Consider the following 21,892-nt stretch of genomic DNA (forward strand, 5'->3'; position numbering starts at 1 on the left):
TCGTGGGTTTTGGCCTATGAAATGGAAATAAGCTTATCTTCTTTAGATTGATGTCAGACTTAATGAAATGGAAATAAGCTTATCTTCTTTAGATCGATGTCAGACTTAAACGAGAGGCCCATTTAAGTACTTCATAGGCAGCTACTACTTGACATTAGGCATCGGCCTTTTTATTGGCAGAAATCTTTGGGCACACAATACTTATTTCCAAACTTGTATTATTGGAGTAAAAGAGATATTTATTTAGATTTCCCTGGTCGTTGTGATCTTTATATTAACATTAGGAGTCCTGTTTTGACTAATCACTACCCGAGCAAATTTGGGAAAGTAAGGTGCATATGTTCTGCAAATTAAATACAGCAGGATCTATGGAGATGACTAGACAGGGTTGGGGGTGGGGATGGGGGTGGGACAGTGCATTTGCTATGGGTGCTCTGTGGTTTAAGGTCTCCCAAAGGTTTATGTGTTGGAAGTGTGGCTCTCAGAGCTCTTGTTGGGAGATGGAACCTTAAGTGAGGGGCTGGATATGAGGCCTTTAGGTCCACTGTGGTCCTCCAAACATTTCTTTTTTTTGAATTAATTTTTTTATTAGGTATTTTCCTCATTTACATTTCCAATGCTATCCAAAAAGTCCCCAATACACTCCCCCCCACTCCCCTACCCACCCACTCCCACTTTTTGGCCCTGGCGTTCCCCTGTACTGGGGCATATAAAGTTTGCAAGTCCAATGGGCCTCTCTTTGCAGTGATGGCCGACTAGGCCATCTATTGATACATATGCAGCTAGAGACGAGAGCTCCAGGGTACTGGTTAGTTCATATTGTTGTTCCACCTATAGGGTTGCAGATCCCTTTAGCTCCTTGGGTACTTTCTCTAGCTCCTCCTGTGATCCATCCAATAGCTGACTGTGAGCATCTACTTCTGTGTTTGCTAGGCCCCAGCATTGTCTCACAAGAGACAGCTATATCTGGGTCCTTTCAGCAAAATCTTGCTAGTGTATGCAATGGTGTCAGCGTTTGGAAGCTGATTATGGGATGGATCCCTGGATATGGCAGTCTTTAGATGGTCCATCCTTTCGCCACAGCTCCAAACTTTATCTCTGTAACTCTTTCCATGGGTGTTTTGTTCCCAATTCTAAGAAGGGGCACAGTGTCCACACTTTGGTCTTCGTTCTTCTTGAGTTTCATGCGTTTAGCAAATTGTATCTTATATCTTGGGTATCCCAAGTTTCTGGGCTATTATCCACTTATCAGTGAGTACATATTGTGTGAGTTCCTTTGTGATTGTGTTACCTCACTCAGGATGATGCCCTCCAGGTCCATCCATTTGCCTAGGAATTTCATAAATTCATTCCTTTTAATAGCTGAGTAGTACTCCATTGTGTAAATGTACCACATTTTCTGTATCCATTCCTCTGTTGAGGGGCATCTGGGTTCTTTCCAGCTTCTGGCTATTATAAATAAGGCTGCTATGAACATAGTGGAGCATGTGTCCTTCTTACCAGTTGGAACATCTTCTGGATATACCTCCAAACATTTCTAAAGGAAAGTGAGACCCCTTCCTCTTCTGGATTCTCTTCTGCTCATCTGCTTCAGTCTGATTCTCTGACTTGTCTCCTGTCATCAGTCAAAAAGAGGAAGAAATGGCAGGAACTGTTGTCAGTATTCTGACAGGATCTTTGGCTGCTCCTGTGACCTAAATAGCACTCTTTTTTTTCTTTTCTTTTCTCTTTTTTCTTTTCTCCTCTCCTCTCCTCTTCTCTCCTCTCCTCTCCTCTCCTCTCCTCTCCTCTCCTCTCCTCTCCTCTCCTCTCCTCTCCTCTCCTCTCCTCTCCTCTCCTCTCTTCTTTTCTTTTCTTTTCTTTTCTTTTTTCTTCCTTGCGGGTGGTTATGCTAAGCAACTCTGGATTGCTTGGTTCTTACTATGCAACCTAGGATGGCTTCAAACTTGCAGCCATTCTCCTGGCTTAGCCTCTTGAGTGCTCACCCACCTTCAGGTATTTTATTATAACGAGAAAGAGACTATTACGTTTTCCTAGTTTGCTCTCTCTCTCTCTCTCTCTCTCTCTCTCTCTCTCTCTCTCTCTCTCTGTTTTTTCAGAGACAGGATTTCTCTGCATAGCCCTGGTTGTCCTTGAACTCACTCTGTAGACCAGGCTGGCCTTGAACTCAGAAATCCGCCTGCCTCTGCCCCCCAAGGCGCTGGAATTAAAAAGCCACCTCTGCTTGGCTTTTTCTGTTGTTTGTTGTTAGACATTTTCTTCATTTACATTTTTTCTTTCTCTTGTAATAAAACACTGACCCAAAACAACTTGATCTAGGGAAGTGTTTATTTGGCTCGCACATCTTGATCACAGCCCAGCATTGAGGGAAGTCCAGACTGGAACTTAAGCAGGAACAGAGGCAGAAACTGCGGAAGAATGCTACCTCCTGGCTTGCTCCCTGTGGCTTGCTCAGCCTGCTTTCTAATATAACTCAGCCCTCCCTGTCCAAAGCCCTATACTGGTCACAGTGGGCTGGGCAATCTCTTGTCAATCACTAACCAAGAGAAAGCCTCACAGACATGTCAACAGACTCAGTTTGTGTCAAGTTGACAAAAGCTAACCTGCACATCTGTCATGCATTACTACTCAGACTTTATAATAGCACCATTATAAAAACCAACTAAGGTTCTAATAAAAATATAAGCATTGCTCAGTCTCTTAAGGGGAGTTTTCATTCATTATCAGTGTATCCTGTTACACCTTCCGACACTTCCTCCATTGAAGTTAGAGTCTAGGACGTTTGCTCTCTGAGAAGCAAAATTTTCATCCCAATTGAAAATCAGACCTGCGATGTCCAGTCTGTTGCTTGGTACAGGAGGGAAACACTTGGCCGTTTCGCAGTATTTACGTAGCAGAGTTAACGTTCACCCAGTTTTTAAGTTTATTTAATCCACTACTACCTGCCTTAAAATGGTTAAACTTGCTTCACTTCTTTTTAACTAATGACTTTAAACATCGCTAAGATGTTTGCCTAATCATAAGAAAGCACTGTGATCTTTTTGGGGGTTGAATGACCCTTTCATAAGGGTTGCCGAAGACCATCAGAGGACACAGATATTTACGTCACTATTCATAACAGTAACAACTACAGTTACAGTAGCAACAAAAATAATTCCTGAAAATAGTATATGTGGGGGGAAAATCTACTACAAACCAAATGAACTTTATAGTTTATCAACATCTTCCTATTCACCAAGAATGAAGCAACGGAGTAACAAAAAAAGAAAGCCTCCGCATATTATACAACAAGCTGTATAAAAAAAGGGAAAATGTAAAATAAAACAGACCCATGCACTGAAGGTTTAATTTTGCCCAAAGGGAAGTGTGCCTGCAGCCCAGAGATGTCAGGAGCTGGCCTGGGCATTTCCTTGTGTAACTGAGTACCTTGACCCAGTCTGTGCTAACAGTAGACCTTGGGTTGCAAAGTATCCGACAAACCTGTGCAAGGAAGCAGTGAAGACCTAGGCTGCCCACCAGGCCGTCAGCCTTATCTATGTGATCAAGTCAAGAAGAGCTGGACAGCCAGCTCCTTTGGCAGGTGTGCCAGTGGTACCTACAGCTGTCCATCATTCCCAGGAAGAGTAACCCCTGATCACTAGTCTTCAGGCAGAGGGCAACCGGAAGCTTTGTTCACCGGAGAGTCTGGAGCCTGACCTGTGCTCTTTCCTCTGCTGGTTTTGACTTGTATTTTAACTCAATAATAAATCATAATCATGACTAAGTGACTTTTCTGAGTCCCTGAACTGAGCTATTAAACATGAGCATGGTCTTGGGGTCTCCTAACTTGGGGTTGGTTAATGAAAGTAGCCCTGAGGATTCTGAGGCTTCCAGAATGTTGACAGATGGCTAGAATATGTCTCTCCAAGAAATGGTTAGCCTGTATATATGTATACATGCATGCATGTATATATGTATATGTGTATATATGTATGTGTACATGTACACATGTACATATGTATATGTACATGTGTATATGTGTAAATATGTTTGCATATATGTATATGTGTGCATATATGTGTATATATGTATATATGTATGTATGTATGTATGTGTATATGTACACATGTACATATATATGTGCATATATGCATATATGTGTATATGTACATGTGTATATGTGTAAATATGTATATGTATGTACATATGTGTATATGTGCATATATGTGTATATATATGTGTGTATGTATGTATATATGTGTGTATATGTGTATATGTGCATATACATGTATATGTATGCATGCATATATCTGTGCGCATATATGAAAGAGTACATATATCATGGTGTGTACTCATGTGCCATGTGTGTACAAATGTGTGCCTATGAATATGTGGAGGCCAGAGGAGTGTGTCACACTCTGCCTAGTTACTTTGAGGCATGGTCTCTCTGTGAGATGGAAGCCAGTGTTTTTCTAGCTAGGCTGGCAGCCAGCAAGCCTCATGAATCCTCTTGCTTCTACCCCATCAGTGCTGAGGTAACATGTATGCATTGGACCACACCCACCTTGTTACATGGGTGCTGAGCCAAGCCATCGTAACTGCTGTGCCATCTTTCCAGTCCAGACTCAGATTTTTACTCTATCTCCAGAGGAGCCCTGAGCAGGCTATCTGGCCTAGTGTAGCAGTTCTCATCTTGTAGGTTGTGATCTCTTTGGGGGTTGAATGACCCTTTCATAGGGGCTGCCGAAGACCATCAGAGGACACAGATATTTACATCACTATTCATAACAGTAACAACTACAATTACAGTAGCAACAAAAATAATTTTATAGTTTGTGAGTCACCACAACATGAAGTGTAGCATTTGGAGTGTTACCCTGGCCTAGTGGGTAAAGGTGCTTGCCACCAAGTCTGATAAACTGAGTTCAAGCCTGCTGGTCCACATTGTGCAAGGATGGATTTGACTCCTTCGACCTCCATACTCCTGCAGCGATACATGCACATGCATGGATGCATATATACACATACGTGCGCGCGTGCACACACACACACACACACACACACACACACACACTACACAATAAATAAATGTGATAAAAGTTAAGAAGGAAGAGGTTAGAAATGTAAACTGGCTTACTTATCTAAATACCATGGGAAAATAAGAATGGGAAGAAAGAAAAAGTATATGGCTTCCTGCCCTGTAATGTGAGCTAAGACATTAACTGTAGACAAGTCTCCAGCCAAATTTCCTCACTTCTGTGCAACCCTTGAAGCTGTGGGTACGTAGTAAATGCTCAATAAAGAAATACTAATTGGTTGAAATTAGGAAATAAATCAGTATTTTGCAACATGACTTTCCATCCTGCTTTTGTAACTCTGGGTCAATGACCCAGTGAGTGCTTTAAAATTTCTTAAGGAATGAAAAAAAATATGCCCTTTAAGACAGGACTATGACTCTCTAGATTACCAACTCCTCTGTCTTAAAATCGACAACATTGTAAAGGGGTCGGTCACTTCAGTGCATAAATATCACGTTTTCAACATTCTTTACATTATCCTTCAAAACCATCCAGATGGTCTTTAAAGGCATAAGGTGATTGAGAAAATGCTCTAACCTATGGGATAAATGAGTCACGTGGCGGGGAAAGTCTGAGTCCGTGTGGACTTCCATTCTCCACGTCATGATTCTTCCGCAGGCCCAGCCCTCATGATGTCAGGAGTTCCAGGAGTTCAACCAACGTGGGGGGCCTGGATCCAGCACTTACTCATACTGAGTGGAAGAAATCTGTCTGAACGGGTGGAGGAGGTAACACGCGGCGGCTGCTGATGTAGGGGAAAAGCGCAACCAGGATGTAGGTTTTGTCTTACAGAGGACCGACCTGCTCAGAGTCGGGTCCACAGAGATACTGTTGAAATCTCCCTGTTACATCCACCACCAGTTTTCAGAAAGAAACTCTGAACTGAAAGGAAAAAAGAAAGTTCGCAGTCCCCCCCTTTTTTAGTAATGCAATCACACCTTGGCTCCTGGTGGCTTTGCCACGGGCTTTGAAGGATACCATGGTGGCGATTGATTCTGCAGGCTCACTATTGGCCAGACTAGCGAGGTGTGAAACCTCTAGTTTGCATGTACAACAGAAAGTGCTTTACAGGCAGCGCACAGAGAGATTTCTCTGTGACATTAATGAGACAGGAAAAGGTCAGAAAAGGATGTGCTATTGGGGTGACAGCATTCTAAATCAGAGACCCTGTGCCCTTAAGAGGAAACCTAAGATGGTTCCCTGCCCATGTGGGACGCCAAGACCAGACGGCAATCTGCAGGAATAGATAGATGTCAAGTGAAGGATGAGACCCAAGTCAAAGCACTCAGGAATTCGAACGGACCAATAGGGCACCAGGTTGAACGCGGGTTGTTGAGGGTTCAGTGTCTTGGTGGATTTTGCATTTTGCTTGCCTATGAAGTTGTCAAGCTGGGATGCCAAGACCAGGAATCCACAGCTTATATTCTTAGTAAAGGAATAGGGCACTATCCTCTCACCAATTCTACACAAACCCAAGCTCCATTGGTTTTAACTCTTTCAACTTGCACATCTGACATAGGAAATAGAAGCACATGAGTCTTAGTAGATATTGATCAGTTAGGAAAGGCACTGGGAAAGAAAATATCTTATAGTTATGGATTCAGTTTTTCATTAACCAGTTGAAAGAATCTAAACAAATCACTTTGATTTTTCTGGGTCTTCATGCAAACAAGGGATAGACTATTTGGTTGCTTCTGCAATTCCACAATTCCGTGTTTCGGTCAGACACCAAGTGTTATTAGAGAGTGGGTTTTAGCCATGAGGTTTCCAATCTGAACATTTGGCCCAATTGTATGGATAGCTTTAATATGTATCTTTAATCTAGAATAGTAATTCTTAACTTACAAATAATGGGGGCACAGATAAGGCCCCATAATGGATCCTATAGTTCTCTAGAAGTATATATATATATATATATATATATATATAATTACATATATATGTGTGTGTGTGTGCGTGTTGGGGACAGGGCTGTGGTCATGACATGCTGTGCCTACGAAGATCAGAGGACAGTTTGCAATAATTGACTCTCATCTACTATGTGGGACCCAAGATTTGAACTCAGGCTTTCAGGCTTGGTGGCAAACACCTTTACCCACATAGCCAGTCTGCTCCCCATTTTTTCTTAATTCTTCTCTCCTGACACTGTATTCTGGTAGAAAAATTAAGATATGCATGGAATTGTCTTTGACTTTATTGCAGAAAACTTTCAATATTACTTCCAGAGATTCGAGGTTTGGATATTGGTGTCTAAAAGGCACTGAGTGACAGCAGTGGGCTGGTGGTCACTGATGGTTTGACCTATAGCGCTGCGTCTTACTGGAGGACCTTCTCTGATCTGTATTTCTCCTCGGAGAGATGGATGAGAAGCTTGCGAGCAGCGCTGTCGGCCCCAGATTCTTCTCTGGATGTGTGGGAGCCTTTGACCTCAGCGCTTGGTTTTGCCTTTGTTCCTTCAGAAGACAACTCTACAAAGACTGTTTTTCTCTTTTACATATGAAAATTTTTACCTTTTTCTTCTTTTCTTATACTTTATTAACTATACATTGGTGTACAATTATTCCTCTTATGGAAACAGATTCCTTTCTCATACAATAGATCCTGACTACAGTTTCCCCTCCTTCTCCTCCTCCTCCCAGTTCCTCCTCGCTCCTCTCTCATTGAGATCCACTACCTTTTTATCTCACATCAGGAAGGAACAGGCTTCTATAAGATACAACAGAACATGACAAAATAAATATGCAAAACACACAAAACTCAAGAAGAACAAAGACCAAAGTGTGGATACTTTGCTCCTTCTTAGAATTGGGAACAAAACACCCATGGAAGGAGTTACAGAGACAAAGTCTGGAGCTGAGACGAAAGGATGGACCATCTAGAGACTGCCACACCCAGGGATCCATCCCATAATCAGCCTCCATACGCAGACACCATTGCATATGCCAGCAAGATTTTGCTGAAGGGACCCTGATATAGCTGTCTCTTGTGAGGCTTTGCCAGTGCCTGGCAAATACAGAAGTGGATGCTCACAGTCATCTATAGGATGGATCACAGGGCCCCCAATGGAGGAGCTAGAGAAAGTACCCAAGGAGCTGAAGGGGTCTGCAGCCCTATAGGAGGAAAAACAATATGAACTAACCAGTACCCCCAGAGCTCGTGTTTCTAGCTGCATATATAGCAGAAGATGGCCTAGTCAGCCATCAGTGGAAAGAGAGGCCCATTGGTCATGCAAACTTTATATGCCCCAGTACAGGGGAACACCAGGGCCAAGAAGTGGGAGAGGGTAGGTAGGGGAGCAGGGGGTGGCATAGGGGACTTTCAGGATAGCATTTGAAATGTAAACGAAGAAAATACCTAATAAAAAATTGGAAAAAAATTGGGCAAGACAAACCAACAGAAAGAGAAGAGCCCCAAGAGGAGTCACAAGAATCAGAGAGACACTCAATAAAAATACTAAACTGAAAGCTATAATATATATACGCAGAAGACCTGTCCCAGACCCATGCAGGCCTCATGCAGGCTACCTCAGTCTCTGTGAGCTTGTATGTGCTTTGCTCATGTTGGTTTAGAGGGTTCTATTCTCTTGAGGTCCTCCATGCCCTCTGGTTCTTACATTCCTTCTGCCTCCTCTTCTCTGGGGTTCCCTGAGCTCTGACTTAATGGTGGCATCCGATGTAGAACTGTTTGTTTCTCTCTCTCCATTTGTCTGGTCGTGGTCCCGGTATTTGTTCCCACCTGGTGCAAAAGAACACTTCTTTGATGATGGATGAGCAAGACACTAATTTCCAAGCGTAGCAGAATGTGCCATTAGAAGTCATTCCATTGCTACCAAATATCTCAGTTAAAAATGGGACACAGATCTCAACAGAGAATTCTCCATAGTGAAAAGTCACATGGCTGAGAAACACTTCAATGTTTAACATCCTTAGCCATTAGGGAAATGCAATTCAAAACTTCTCTGAGATCCCATCTTACATCTGTCAGAATGTCTAAGATCAATAAGACACGTGACAGCTCACACTGGTGTGGAGCAAGGGGAACACTCTCCTACTGAGGTTGGTAGTGCAAATATCACTTTTAAAAAATTAATAGAGAACATAGAACGGTCCCCGTCATCAGGTGTTAGCTAACGAGACCACACCATTTTCTAGCATTAATGGTAAATTACATTTAATAAAAAAGCTGATTTCCTTCAAACTAGAAGGAATAGCATTGGAACTGTTAAAAAACTTGAGGGCAATAACTCAAACTAGATTCCCCCCCCCCCCCAGAAAGGGTTTCACTGTGTAGCTCTGGTTATCCTGGAACTCACTCTGTAGACCAGGATAACCTCAAATTCACAGAGATTGCTGGCTTCTGTCACCTGAGTGCTGGGATTAAAGGTATGAGTTACCACGACCCTGCTAGATTTTTTTTTTAAGACAGATTCTCATGATTCTTAAACTGGCCTTCAAGTCTCCAGCAGCAGAAGGTGACCTCGCACTCATGATCATCTTACCTCTGTTTCCATCTGTATTTCATGCCTATTTTAAGTCAGGGTTTTTATACAAGCACTCTACCAACCAAGAGATGTTCCTGACTGTCAAAACAGAGATTCTTAGGTAAACATTCAAATGAATATTTGTGTGTGTGTGTGTGTTGTTTGTGTATAAATCTTTATGCTTATGTATTTGAGGGAAATAAATTGTGTCACAGAAGCAATGAAACACTTTCTGGTTTTAAGGAAATTAGTGGGCACTGGGATGGGGGTAGGGGGCATGCATAGTTACCTCGTATATGAGACTGGGGAAATTGAGAACCCATGAAGCATAGAAACAAAGTGCTAGCCCTGCCCAGAGGATAAAGTCTGATTTGAAGCTGGAGGCTTGGGGGAGAACCAAAACAGAGGATGGTTTGCATCTGGGTCAAGATAACTGGGTACCACTCTGAGATGCTCAGATGAGGGAAAGGGGGCACATGGCCAAAGGAACTGCACGAACAAGCTGCATAGCGTTGTTAAACATCTGACATTGCCAAATAACCATCAAGTTTTAATTGAGCCACTAGGAATGCCGGGAAGAATTCTCTCAACTTTCCATGGAGCATTTGGTTGAGCCTTTGGCTGAAGTCCGGAAGAAAATGCTAGTGTTAAGCTCACTGTATAAATGTGGAAACTGAGTCACAGATCATAAAGATGCTGACTCAAGACCCCGAGGCTAGAATATGAATGGTTCAAGTCTGCACCCATAGCCACTGTGTAATGTTAATGAATACAGGAAAGGCAGGGATGAATACACGTGGGCTGGCACTGAAGAGCAGAGGGCCTCCTGCCCCATCCTCAAGGATCGAATTTCATAGATAAGTTACCAAAGACAGAGAAGGAAACTTTTAGTGTTTGAACTTGATGGGGGAAACAATTTTCAGTTATTAATCCTTATTTGGGACAAGTGTGTGTCTAGTGCTGGACTAGTCATTGGGATAGCCTTAGCCACATGTGGGTATGAGAGTTAGAAACATGGCTAATCCTGAAGTGATTTCTGCTGTGTATATAGGATAGCCACTAGGCTTTAAATATTTAGTGGCAGAGGAATTGAAACTCTTATTCATCATAAATCTTGATACACATTGATACCTTGGGTGTGTTGAGTGAAATACAATATCTAATGAAGTATTCTTGCATTTTTACTTTTATTTCATTTTGCATTTTTTCCCTTTTATTAATGGAGGAACTAGATGATTTTATTTTACCTATGTGGTCTGCCTTTTCTTCTTTCTGGGCACGTTGACCCTGAGTGATTTGTAGTAGGTATTTTACTAATCACCTCCATTGAAGGGCTTCCTCACCACATTGGCTTTTTAACCATACCCTTTCCTTGCTTTTCTGGTCATTTGCAAGAAAAGTTTGAAAAGGCTTCCCCCATTGCATGGTTTGAGAAGCCCAAGAGTTTCCTCATGGTTTGAGAAGCCCAAGAGTTTCCTTTTATTCAGCCGTCCCCAACCACAAACAAAGGCTCCCTGTGCTGTGCTCTGTGGATGAGAAATTCACATTACAAGGGCAAAAAGGGGGAGACGTAAAAGCAATTTCCAGCCCCCACCCCAAATGGTGTGAAGTAAAAGTGCTTTCAGAGAATCCCACAAGAATGGCACAGGTGGGCACAGCGGGGCTGTCTCATCGTCAGAGAGCCCAAGGAGTCGAAAGGAAACTCTAACATGCCACAAAACCATAGCTGTAATGCAAAGTAACTTAGCTCCCCCCACCTATCTGTCACCATCTTAAAAAAAAAAAAAAACCAAAAAAAAACTTGTGAAAATACGTAATCCCGAGGAGCCTTCGATCAGGTATAAAACTGGAAGCCAGAGAGGTGCAGGCTATAGCTGCCATCGGCTGACCTAGAGAAGACACATCAGCTGATCCTTTGGACCCTCTGACTTGAGACAGAAGTTCTGGGCTTCTCCTCCTGCGGCCTAGCTCTGAGACAATGAACGCTACACACTGCATCTTGGCTTTGCAGCTCTTCCTCATGGCTGTTTCTGGCTGTTACTGCCACGGCACAGTCATTGAAAGCCTAGAAAGTCTGAATAACTATTTTGTAAGTATGAATTCTTAATAATGCTTGTGGTTGGTTGACCGTGGTTGATGTTGACTTGCTACGGTGAGCGCCAGGCTGCCGTCTCTGGTCCCCAGTCATTTTGAGAAGATGGGGTGCTACGTTGCTATTTGCTGGAGAGGTGTTTATTGACTTAATGATCTCAATATCGATTTAACCCTCTGTCCAACTTACTACGGAGTTAGAGGGCAATTACCAATCTTCCCAAAGATAGGCATAGTATAGGTCCAAGGTACAAAGATGCTGATGATTTTGTGATTTCTTATCATTTAGTTGTGATAAAAAATATCCTTACCTCAATGGTTCTTATTCCTTCAGACGTCTTGAAAGTGATAGTGAGAGATGGATATTACCACCAAAACTACGCAGGGAAACAGCTTATCACTTAAAGTAATGGGAGGCAAAGTTCTTAATGTTTCTGTTTAAGAAATGCCCCCCTCCCCCGAAGTTGTTTTACCCTGAGGAGTAATTTTGAAATTCTACTACAATCGAATCAAAGCCAGCCGCTTGGTGAGGTTTAATGAGACTCTATATTTCTCAGAGTTTTCAGGATTTTCTCTTTTGTGATTTTTTTTTTAAATTAATGGTTAACAGAAGCAAATTTTATATCCTTAGAATTTTATAATTTGTCCCAAATGTATATACTAGTATACATATAGCTATTAGCATAATGTTCAAGCATCTACGGTCAATCCTCTCCTCACAGTGTAAATCAAGCTGCCTCCCGTATGTGTTTGGAGCTATTTTTTAAAGTAGCAATGAAGCCCTATTACAGCACAGACTGATGTTTCAGAGGCCTGGACCATAAGGGGGCAGTGTGCACAGTGGGATGATTCTAATGATTTTCTCTCTCCCTTTCTTAATTTGAGAGTAAGTTTCTTTTTAGCTCACTATGGTTACTTGAGGGTACTTGAAACCTCGTCAGCTTTGTTGAGTTTATTTGTGGCCTTGCAGTTTCAAGACTGGGCCAGTACATCCTGCAGCTAAAAGAATGTAACAGTAACAGTGTTTGGCTACATGCAGTCTTTTAGGGGATACTTGTTGTTAGAAGTAAGTGGAAGGGCCCAGAAGGAAACCTGTGACCATTATCAGCACTGAATTCAACAAAACTTGATAGATATTTTCAGGGCAATTGGTGAAATAATTACAAATCAATTTTTTTTCTCTTTTCCTCAGAACTCAAGTGGCATAGATGTGGAAGAAAAGAGTCTCTTCTTGGATATCTGGAGGAACTGGCAAAAGGTGAGTTGAATATTTCTCCTCTCCCAGTTTCCCTGTTGTTTCTAATGGGTCATTTCTTAAAATCCTCCCTTTGTGTTATTTCCCAAGGATGGTGACATGAAAATCCTGCAGAGCCAGATTATCTCTTTCTACCTCAGACTCTTTGAAGTCTTGAAAGACAATCAGGCCATCAGCAACAACATAAGCGTCATTGAATCACACCTGATTACTACCTTCTTCAGCAACAGCAAGGCGAAAAAGGATGCATTCATGAGTATTGCCAAGTTTGAGGTGAGACGGCATTGCAAGTTGCTGTATTGTTGGCTTTTTATTTTTCATTGTCTCTAATTATCAAGCGGTAGAAACTAACTACTCATCAGCTGATAAAGCTAGGAGGTGAAGCAGGATCTCATGTTTCCCCACTGCAGACAGATTGGGAGGACTTTTTTTTGTGTGTGTGTCAATTTTGGAAAAACACAGACAATCAAACTATTGCCCACATGCTGGGTAAATGCACTGAGGAGGAGGCAGAATAGGGGAGCATTGAGCAGAGCTCTTGTGGTCCCCCCTGGGTGTGTGATGGAAACTCTTGCTTAGGCTGGGAGGTTGTGTGTTAGTGGAAAGAGCAGTGGGTAGGAGGGAGTGAGAAGACTTGTATCCTCCTCCTCCTCCTCCTCCTAGTTAGGCCACAAGGAGGAACGCTGACTACAGATGACTCACACGACTGGCTGGGGTGCAACTGGGATCGCTACATAAGTTTTATCTCTTTTGTCAAAAACAAAACAAAATGAAACCTCCACAGTGTCAAGGGTAGAAGACGAGGATGAGGGAAGGAAAGGAATCAGGCTCTGAGGAGACTTCTGGGCGTCCTACCCCTCGGCTCTGGTTAGCCTCTAGTGCTATGCAGTCCAGTTTGTTTTCAGGCGAAGCAATGGTAGACATCCTTTAAAAGGATTGCTTTATACATCTTATGAAAGGCTTGGTCAATTAACTTTCAGATATGGCGGTATTCCAGCCATTCATGCTTTATATCATGAAACTACCTTAAAAGTACCTTTAAAGTATGGCCGTGAGAATCCAAAAGGTAACTTAAAAGCATAAAGACTATTCTCATTCTTCTAAATTTTACATAGAAGGCCAAAGGCATTCCAAACATCCTTGGGCTTTGATGATGAATGACGTCAAATGAAAGGGACAGGTGTCTTGTTACATTTTGTGGCCTAATTACTCATGCTCACCTTTCAGGCTACCTGCCTCTGCCTCTAACTAGCCTCCCGCTCTCGCTCAGGAGCAGGGAGATGGTAGCCCGTCTTAGTCCATGGACTAGAGATGGATGAAATAATCGTTTCTCACTGACTTTGCTTCTGCCTTTCCATCCTGCTCTGGCTAAGTCTCTTGGAGTCTTGACAATGTCCTGAAACACAGGAAATACATTTGTGTTCACAACACACAGTTGGGAGAAACCTGTAACTCCCCAGGCCTTGGTTTCATCTTTTTGGAAACCCTGGGTCTTGTGCTTCCTGTGGGTGACCTTGTGACAAGCTCTTAACTCTTATCCTATATTGATGCATTGTCAACATGTTTTAGGAACACACACACACACACACACACACACACACACACACACACACATACACTTTCCTTAGTAACTAGTCCTATAAACTTCTGTGTCTTTCTTGGAAATGTAGCAAGGGAGTCAGAGTATTTTCAGTATTAGAAACAAACAAACAAACAGACAGACAGACAGACAGACCACACAGCAGTAAATGGTCTTCATTTTACTAAGCACAAAATTGCCCAAGTGGTCCTTCTGGTTAGAATGAAAAAATCTAAGTAGTTAAATTAATGATGGAGAAAGCAGAGAAGAGGAAATATTGTTGCACCTTCAAATTGTAACTACTCTCTGTGTCAACAAATTGATTATTACTAATCTGGTCATGATTTGTGTTTATTTTTAATCCCATCCCAGAAATGATGACACCTATCTGATTTGGGAGAAAATTGAAAATATATATTTTTTCATTTATTTTGGACTTGGGTTGTTCCTACAGTACTTAGACTGTTGGTGGCTCTCAAATTGTGGCTTGTACAGAATCTCTTGGTGGGACTTAGCTCACAAAGGCATCTGGGTCTCTGGGCTCCTTGGTAGATATCCAAAGCATTCTGCTAGAGCAAGGGGAGCCTTGGCTAACATAAATGTTTTTCCTGGTCTGAATAGAGAGGACTAATCAAAGAAGAAGGTGGTAGACCTTGTAGATAAGAGATTATCTTGCCAATATCTTCATAAGAAAACAGGTTCCTGCAGGTTAAGTGTCTGATTCAAGTTCAGAGTTACCGTCTATTCATCCCCATTCTTTCTCCACCCCATGCCACCCAGCAGTCTCTTTAATTCTCCATTTTGAGTTTTCTGTAGCAGTTAAGGGAAAGGTAGATGTGTGATGTGTGAGGTGGCTCAGCACACTCCCTGTGGTACAACTTAGAAATCATGATGGTCTTAACTGCTACAGAAGTGAATACCACAAGTAGAAGGAATATATTGCTGTACTTTTCTTAAAAGGAAGATTTCCATCTTCACTGACCATGATGTAAAAACAAAAATAGCCCAACAACTTGTATACTTGGAATTAATTTCATTTTTTTCCCCATTAGGTCAACAACCCACAGGTCCAGCGCCAAGCATTCAATGAGCTCATCCGAGTGGTCCACCAGCTGTTGCCGGAATCCAGCCTCAGGAAGCGGAAAAGGAGTCGCTGCTGATTCGGGGTGGGGAAGAGATTGTCCCAATAAGAATAATTCTGCCAGCACTATTTGAATTTTTAAATCTAAACCTATTTATTAATATTTAAAACTATTTATATGGAGAATCTATTTTAGATGCATCAACCAAAGAAGTATTTATAGTAACAACTTATATGTGATAAGAGTGAATTCCTATTAATATATGTGTTATTTATAATTTCTGTCTCCTCAACTATTTCTCTTTGACCAATTAATTATTCTTTCTGACTAATTAGCCAAGACTGTGATTGCGGGGTTGTATCTGGGGGTGGGGGACAGCCAAGCGGCTGACTGAACTCAGATTGTAGCTTGTACCTTTACTTCACTGACCAATAAGAAACATTCAGAGCTGCAGTGACCCCGGGAGGTGCTGCTGATGGGAGGAGATGTCTACACTCCGGGCCAGCGCTTTAACAGCAGGCCAGACAGCACTCGAATGTGTCAGGTAGTAACAGGCTGTCCCTGAAAGAAAGCAGTGTCTCAAGAGACTTGACACCTGGTGCTTCCCTATACAGCTGAAAACTGTGACTACACCCGAATGACAAATAACTCGCTCATTTATAGTTTATCACTGTCTAATTGCATATGAATAAAGTATACCTTTGCAACCAATCATGCCGTGTCAGACTTCTTCTAAGGGAAGGCTGGGGTGAATGGACCACCTAGCGATGAATGGGAAGGAAATAAGTCATTTTTAGCTGTGGGAATCTTGGAGCTGTATTAAGCCCCGTTAAGTGTGGGGCTTTTCTCTACTCACAATGTGCTCATTTTCACTGCTGTGGTTGGCAGCTGTTTGAATTTTCTTTCAAAGATGTGCGTCTGATCACAACGTCGCAGCCGCCGAGGTTCAATGTAGAGCTCCTGCAATGTCAAGTTTGCAAACTGCTTAGCTCGGCATATGGATGTGTTTCTCCGCGCTCTCAGCAACACCCTAGCGTTTCCTCCGCGTTCACAGTAGGCACACGTCATTGGCGTATGTCTTAGAGTTTCAATTGCTGTGAGAAAATACCATGACCAAAAGCAACTTGGAGAAGAAAGGTTTTATTTCAGCCCTTAGACTGTAGTTCACTGCTGAGGTAAGCTAGGACAGAAACTCCAGGCAAGGACCTGGAGGCAGGAACGGAAGCGGATGCCATGCTTACTGGCTTCCTTCTCATGGCTTGCTCAGCCTGCTTTCTTATACAGGGCAGGGCCACCTGCCCAAGAGTGGTTGGTACTGATCTACTGTAGGCTGTGAGCTGGGCTCACCCACATCAGTCACTAATTAAGAAAATGCCCTACAGACTTGCCTCCAGGTAATGTGATCGAGAAAATGTCTCTGAGGTTCCTTTTCCTAAATAAAGCTAACTTGTGTAAAGTCTGCAAACTGATAGACTCAGTGTGACAGAGTGACAGACTCTAGGGGGGAGAGGCGTGGATTGGAACCAAGATTGTGCCACTACAAGCCACATGACCTTTAATAACTTCTTTATATTCGCTAATCTTTTATTCATTTACTTGAAAAGGAGGAATAATTAAATGTGGACCTTTTCCCCCAATACTATATGTGAATCTACTCTTTTACTCAAATGTATTTATTGTGGTACCTGGTAAGTGTCTAGGTAGTTTAGATACTTTAATTGACTAAAAACACACAAGACTCCCTGCTCATGGAGAATTTGAACAACTAGGAAATAGATAATGAAAAATATATATATATATATTTGAGGGTGTATATATATATATATATATATATATATATATATACCCTCAAATTTCATAGTGTTTTAAAAAGTAGAAGTAGGTTACAGTTTCTTAATAAAAAAAAAACCCATTTAAGGAAGAATTCACAAGAGTAATACCCATTTGGATTCCAGGCAAGACCAATACCCTTGGAAAGGCATTGGAGTGAAGATTCTTCAGGCATGAAGGACAATCCAAAAAACTGGGAGAAGGGAACATTAGTCACCACAGGAGGAGGAGGAGGAGGAGGAGGAGGAGGAGGAGGAGGAGGAGGAGGAGGAGGAGGAGGAGGTGATGGTGGTGGTTTGAAAAATGTAATGACTTTGATATGCTCTGGGTTGTGAATTCAAGACTCTTGGAGTTGTCAAAAGATGGTCTTACAATGTACATGTGAATGTGCTATGAACTTGGACTTATGATCGCTTATGTGAGCAAGAATAATGGATGTGATGAGATGATTTTGGCTGGCTTCAGGACACACACAGGGTGACAAGAGCAGGGATGTGAGGGGACACAGGTTAGTTGTCGGGAGCTTCCTTCTCAGTGTTTTGACTTTGCCTTCCTACAATGACGGGACCACTCAAAACAGGTTGTGTCAAGGGGTCATTTTAGTCCTTGGCCATAATCAGTGGTTACTGTAATCATTATTGGGTAACTAGGCAACAGTGGATGCAACCTGACTGCAAAACTTTAAAGTCTTAGATGAGGGAAGAATGAAAAACTGTAGGCCAGTGTTGGCATGCCTATGAATGACATGGGATGCTGCTGGCTGCTGTATATGAGTCAGGGGCCTCATATCAGCTGGTGTATGCTCCGTGGCTAGTGGCTCAGTCAGTGTCTGAGAGATCTCAGGGCTCCAGGTTAGTTGAGACTGCTGGTCTTCCTATGGGGTTGCCCTCCTCCTCCTCAGCTTTTTCCAGCCTTTCCCTAATTCAATCACAGGGGTCCCTGACTTCAGTCCATTGGTTGGGTGTAAATATCTGCATCTCTCTCAGTCAGCTGCTTGTTGGGCCTCTTGGAGGACAGCCATGCTAGGCTCCTGTCTGTAAGTACACCATAGTAATAGTAACAGTGTCAGGCCCTGGAGCCTCCCCTTGGGATGGATCCCAAGTTAGGCGGGTCAATGGACCTTCTTTCTCTCAGTCTCTTCTCCATTTTTGTCCCTGCAGTTCTTTCTATAAAGGGACAATTCTGGGTCAGAGTTTTTGACTGTGGGTTGGCAACCCCATCTCTCCACTTGATGCCATGTCTTTCAACTGGAGGTGGACTCTGCAAGTTTCCTCTCCCTAGTGTTGGGCATTTCATCTAAGGTCCTTCCCCTTAAGTTCTTAGAGTCTCTCACTGCCAGGTCTCTGGTACTTTGTAGAGGGTCCCCCACCTCACACCCCCTGAGGGTACATATTTCTATTCATTTTGCTGGCCCTCGGAGCTTCTTACCTGTTTCCCTAATACCTGATCATGTTCCCATTTTCCCTTCACCCTCCCATCTCCCACCCAGGTCTCTCCCTCCCTCTGCCTCCAATGATTGCTTTCTTCTCCTTCCAAAGTGGAACTGAAGCATCCTTACTTGAGTCCTTCAGCTTGTTAGCCTTATTGAATTCTGTAGATGGTATCTTGGGTATTCTCTACTCTTTTTTGGCTAATATCCACTTATTAGTGAGTACATACCATGCATGTCCTTTTGGGTCTGAGCTATGTCACTCGGGATGAAATTTTTTTAGTTCTACCCATTTGCCTGCAAAATTCATGATGTCCTTGTTCTTAATTGCTGAATAGTATTCCATTGTGTAAATGAACCACATTTTCTCTGTCCATTCTTCCATTGAGGGACATCTGGGTTGTTTCCAGCTTCTGGCTATCATTGATAAGGCCTCTATGAACATAGTGGAGCACGTGCCCCTGTGGTATGGTGGGCAGATTTTAAAGTCAAAGCAGATGTAAACTTACTGTGAGATGGTTTGATTTGGACCACAGAGTCAGATTATATCTATAGGGAAGGGGTTAAGATTTCTCAAAGCCCTTCATCTTGAGAAGTGATGAATCATACCGTAGAAAGTGAAGCATAGGGGCGTCAGTCTGAGGCTAGGTTAACATTCTCTCCTTTACTGTGACTGAAGGTGGTGTCAATTAGACCCAGACTCAAAGACACGGAAAGTCAAAACTGTATTATGTGCTGGGATGGTTCCAGGGAGCGAGGCAGGGGAATATCCTTCAGTAGAACTTGAGTTGACCTTGGCCTATTCAGTAGTTGTCAATAATTCCCTGCATTTCATTATATATACATATTTAATGTTCACATTTACTCTCAGGGGTGTTTTAGGACTTACAGAAGGGATTGACTGTATTTTAGAATAAGGGGAATGAGGGAGGTAATTATACTTGTCCTATGTTAACAGGGACAGGCATCTCCCTTGGCCCAGTAGCAACAGGGACAACAACTAAGGCCTAGAGTGAGAACACAGGTGTAGCACCAAGCCCCTTCCTTCTCAGAATCTCTCAGAGCCATCTGGTATACCTTCACTAGTGGCTTGTTGGTGTTCGGATGATTGGAACATAATGGTTAATATCAACAGGCTTTCTCCCCTTTCTCTTTTCTTCATTCTCCTTTCCTCATTCCTTCATGTTTTATAATTCTAGGTCAGGTACATCAGAGTAAGGTAAGCAGCCGTGGTTGGCTTCTGTGGAAGTCAGCTTCCGAGTGTAGTGTGGAAGAGTGGACACGTGTAGGAGGAACCCTGGGTAGAAGGCATCAGCCTGAGAAGAATGTGAATATGTTAGCTTCCACTGGTTTCATAAGTCACCACAAACCATAATCCAATGTCATGGTGAAACGTGGTGTGAACTTGACATATCTGGGAAGAAGGAGCCCCAATGAAGGAAATGCTTCCATCAAACTGGACTGTCGATGCGTCTGTGTGATGTCTTGTTGATTTTTATGGCTTGATGTGGGAAGGCCCAGGCCTGTGTGGGTGGTTCCATTCCTAGATGGGAAGTGTAAGAAAGGTAGCTGGGTGTGAGACTTGAGGAACCCAGTGGCCAGTCTTCCTCACACAGTTCCTGCCCCTGCTTCTGCTTGAGTTTGTACCCTGGCTTCTCTTAGTGATGGAGTGTGCTTGGGACACGTAAGCCAAATAAACCCTTTCCTTCCAAGTTTCTTTTGGTCAATGTTTCATCACAATGGAGAAGCAGGTCAGGTCAAGGATCATGTCTCCATCTCACGATTTTTAAGTGCATCTGAAAAATCCCTTTTACAATAGAAAGTGACATTTGTAAATCCTGGGACTTGAGACATAGACATCTCTACAGTGTCACAGAGAGGCCATCTAGTGAGGGTTGCCAAACTTTCAGCAAATGAAAATGTTGTCTATGTGGAACAATAGCCTAGAGTGGGGTGTCTGAGCCCAGGTGGGGTGAAGGGGCCATCTGCACACAGCAAGCACTCAGCATGGAAATCAGACTGAAGTAAGAATAGCAGTCAAACAGAGATGGTGTGCCAGTGTGTCAGCACAGATAGATAGCTGGTTACTACTGGGGTACTGAGTACTGCATATGTTAGGAGTAAGAATAGGTTTTTTTTCCTATATAGTCATATATATATTGCATTCTCCATGTAGAAAGTAATATGATTTCTAAGAGGTGAAAAGAGAATTACAGTATAAAAAGGGATATTACAAAACCCATTGTATAATACTTAACTTGAATTGCATATATTAGTATGAACATATGGTCTTCAATATAAGGAAATAGAAAGGATCAGTGGTTACAAGAACCTATTTGTATATGTGTTCTTATTCCTGTCCCCTGACAACAGCAATTTCTTGTTAGTAATGAGGATACTGCCTGAGTCTTGATTTCTAAATATATAAATACATATGTGTGTGTATCTATACATATATGTGTATATATATACATGCATGTTTATAAAAACACATATTTTAGAGAAATATAAATATATATAAACATAAATATAAAATATTAAAAGATGATATATAAACATATATTTATATACATATATAAAACATATAATATGTACATAAATATGAGTGTATACACACACACATATTTATTTTTACAATAAGGCACCAGGAGTCATTGGAGACTTGGCTACTTCCAGTGTTGGGTCGGGGTAAGGTGAATAAGGTGTGTCTGGCTCACTGGACTGGAAACAAGAAATGTTCAGACAATAATGGAGGCACATCAAAATGCTTAGAAACCACTGGAATGACTGTTACCCACTCAATATGCAAAAGAACTGAGCATGAAAGTGGATAGTGATGGTAATGTATCCTAGCCTGCAGAATAGAATAGAAAATTATGAATGGATATTGATACAAAGGAATAAAAAATGTTTGATGAGGAGTGAAATGTTTGTATGGTTTTAAATGTAAGATATTAATTAACTATGGATAGGAAAAGAGTAACTTTAAGTTGGAGACGCCTAGCAGACACCATACTAGTCAGGGATAAAGCAAATAATATTTGTATGAAGATAAATGAAAATGACATGCAACTTTATAGGATGAAATG

The 21,892-nt window shown here is 42.1% G+C and overlaps 1 protein-coding gene across 1 annotated transcript; it reads left to right on the top strand.

Moving 5' to 3' along the window:
- Positions 1-11,406: 11,406 nt before the first annotated feature.
- Ifng (interferon gamma) lies at positions 11,407-16,255 on the top strand. Its single transcript, NM_008337.4, has 4 exons — positions 11,407-11,626; positions 12,821-12,886; positions 12,974-13,156; positions 15,515-16,255. Exons 1-4 carry the CDS (start codon positions 11,516-11,518, stop codon positions 15,620-15,622), a joined length of 468 nt encoding a protein of 155 aa, NP_032363.1. The 5' UTR covers positions 11,407-11,515; the 3' UTR covers positions 15,623-16,255.
- Positions 16,256-21,892: the final 5,637 nt, after the last annotated feature.

Source organism: Mus musculus, chromosome 10 (genome assembly GCF_000001635.26).
Source record: "Mus musculus strain C57BL/6J chromosome 10, GRCm38.p6 C57BL/6J".
NCBI classification, from domain to species: Eukaryota; Metazoa; Chordata; class Mammalia; order Rodentia; family Muridae; genus Mus; species Mus musculus.

Excerpts from the sequence above, each read along its gene's own strand:
- Ifng (NM_008337.4), top strand. The coding sequence starts at position 11,516 with ATGAACGCTACACACTGCATCTTGGCTTTGCAGCTCTTCCTCATGGCT. Across the intron at positions 11,627-12,820 it reads AAAGTCTGAATAACTATTTT|AACTCAAGTGGCATAGATGT; the intron begins GTAAGTATGAAT and ends TCTTTTCCTCAG. Across the intron at positions 13,157-15,514 it reads TGAGTATTGCCAAGTTTGAG|GTCAACAACCCACAGGTCCA; the intron begins GTGAGACGGCAT and ends TTTCCCCATTAG.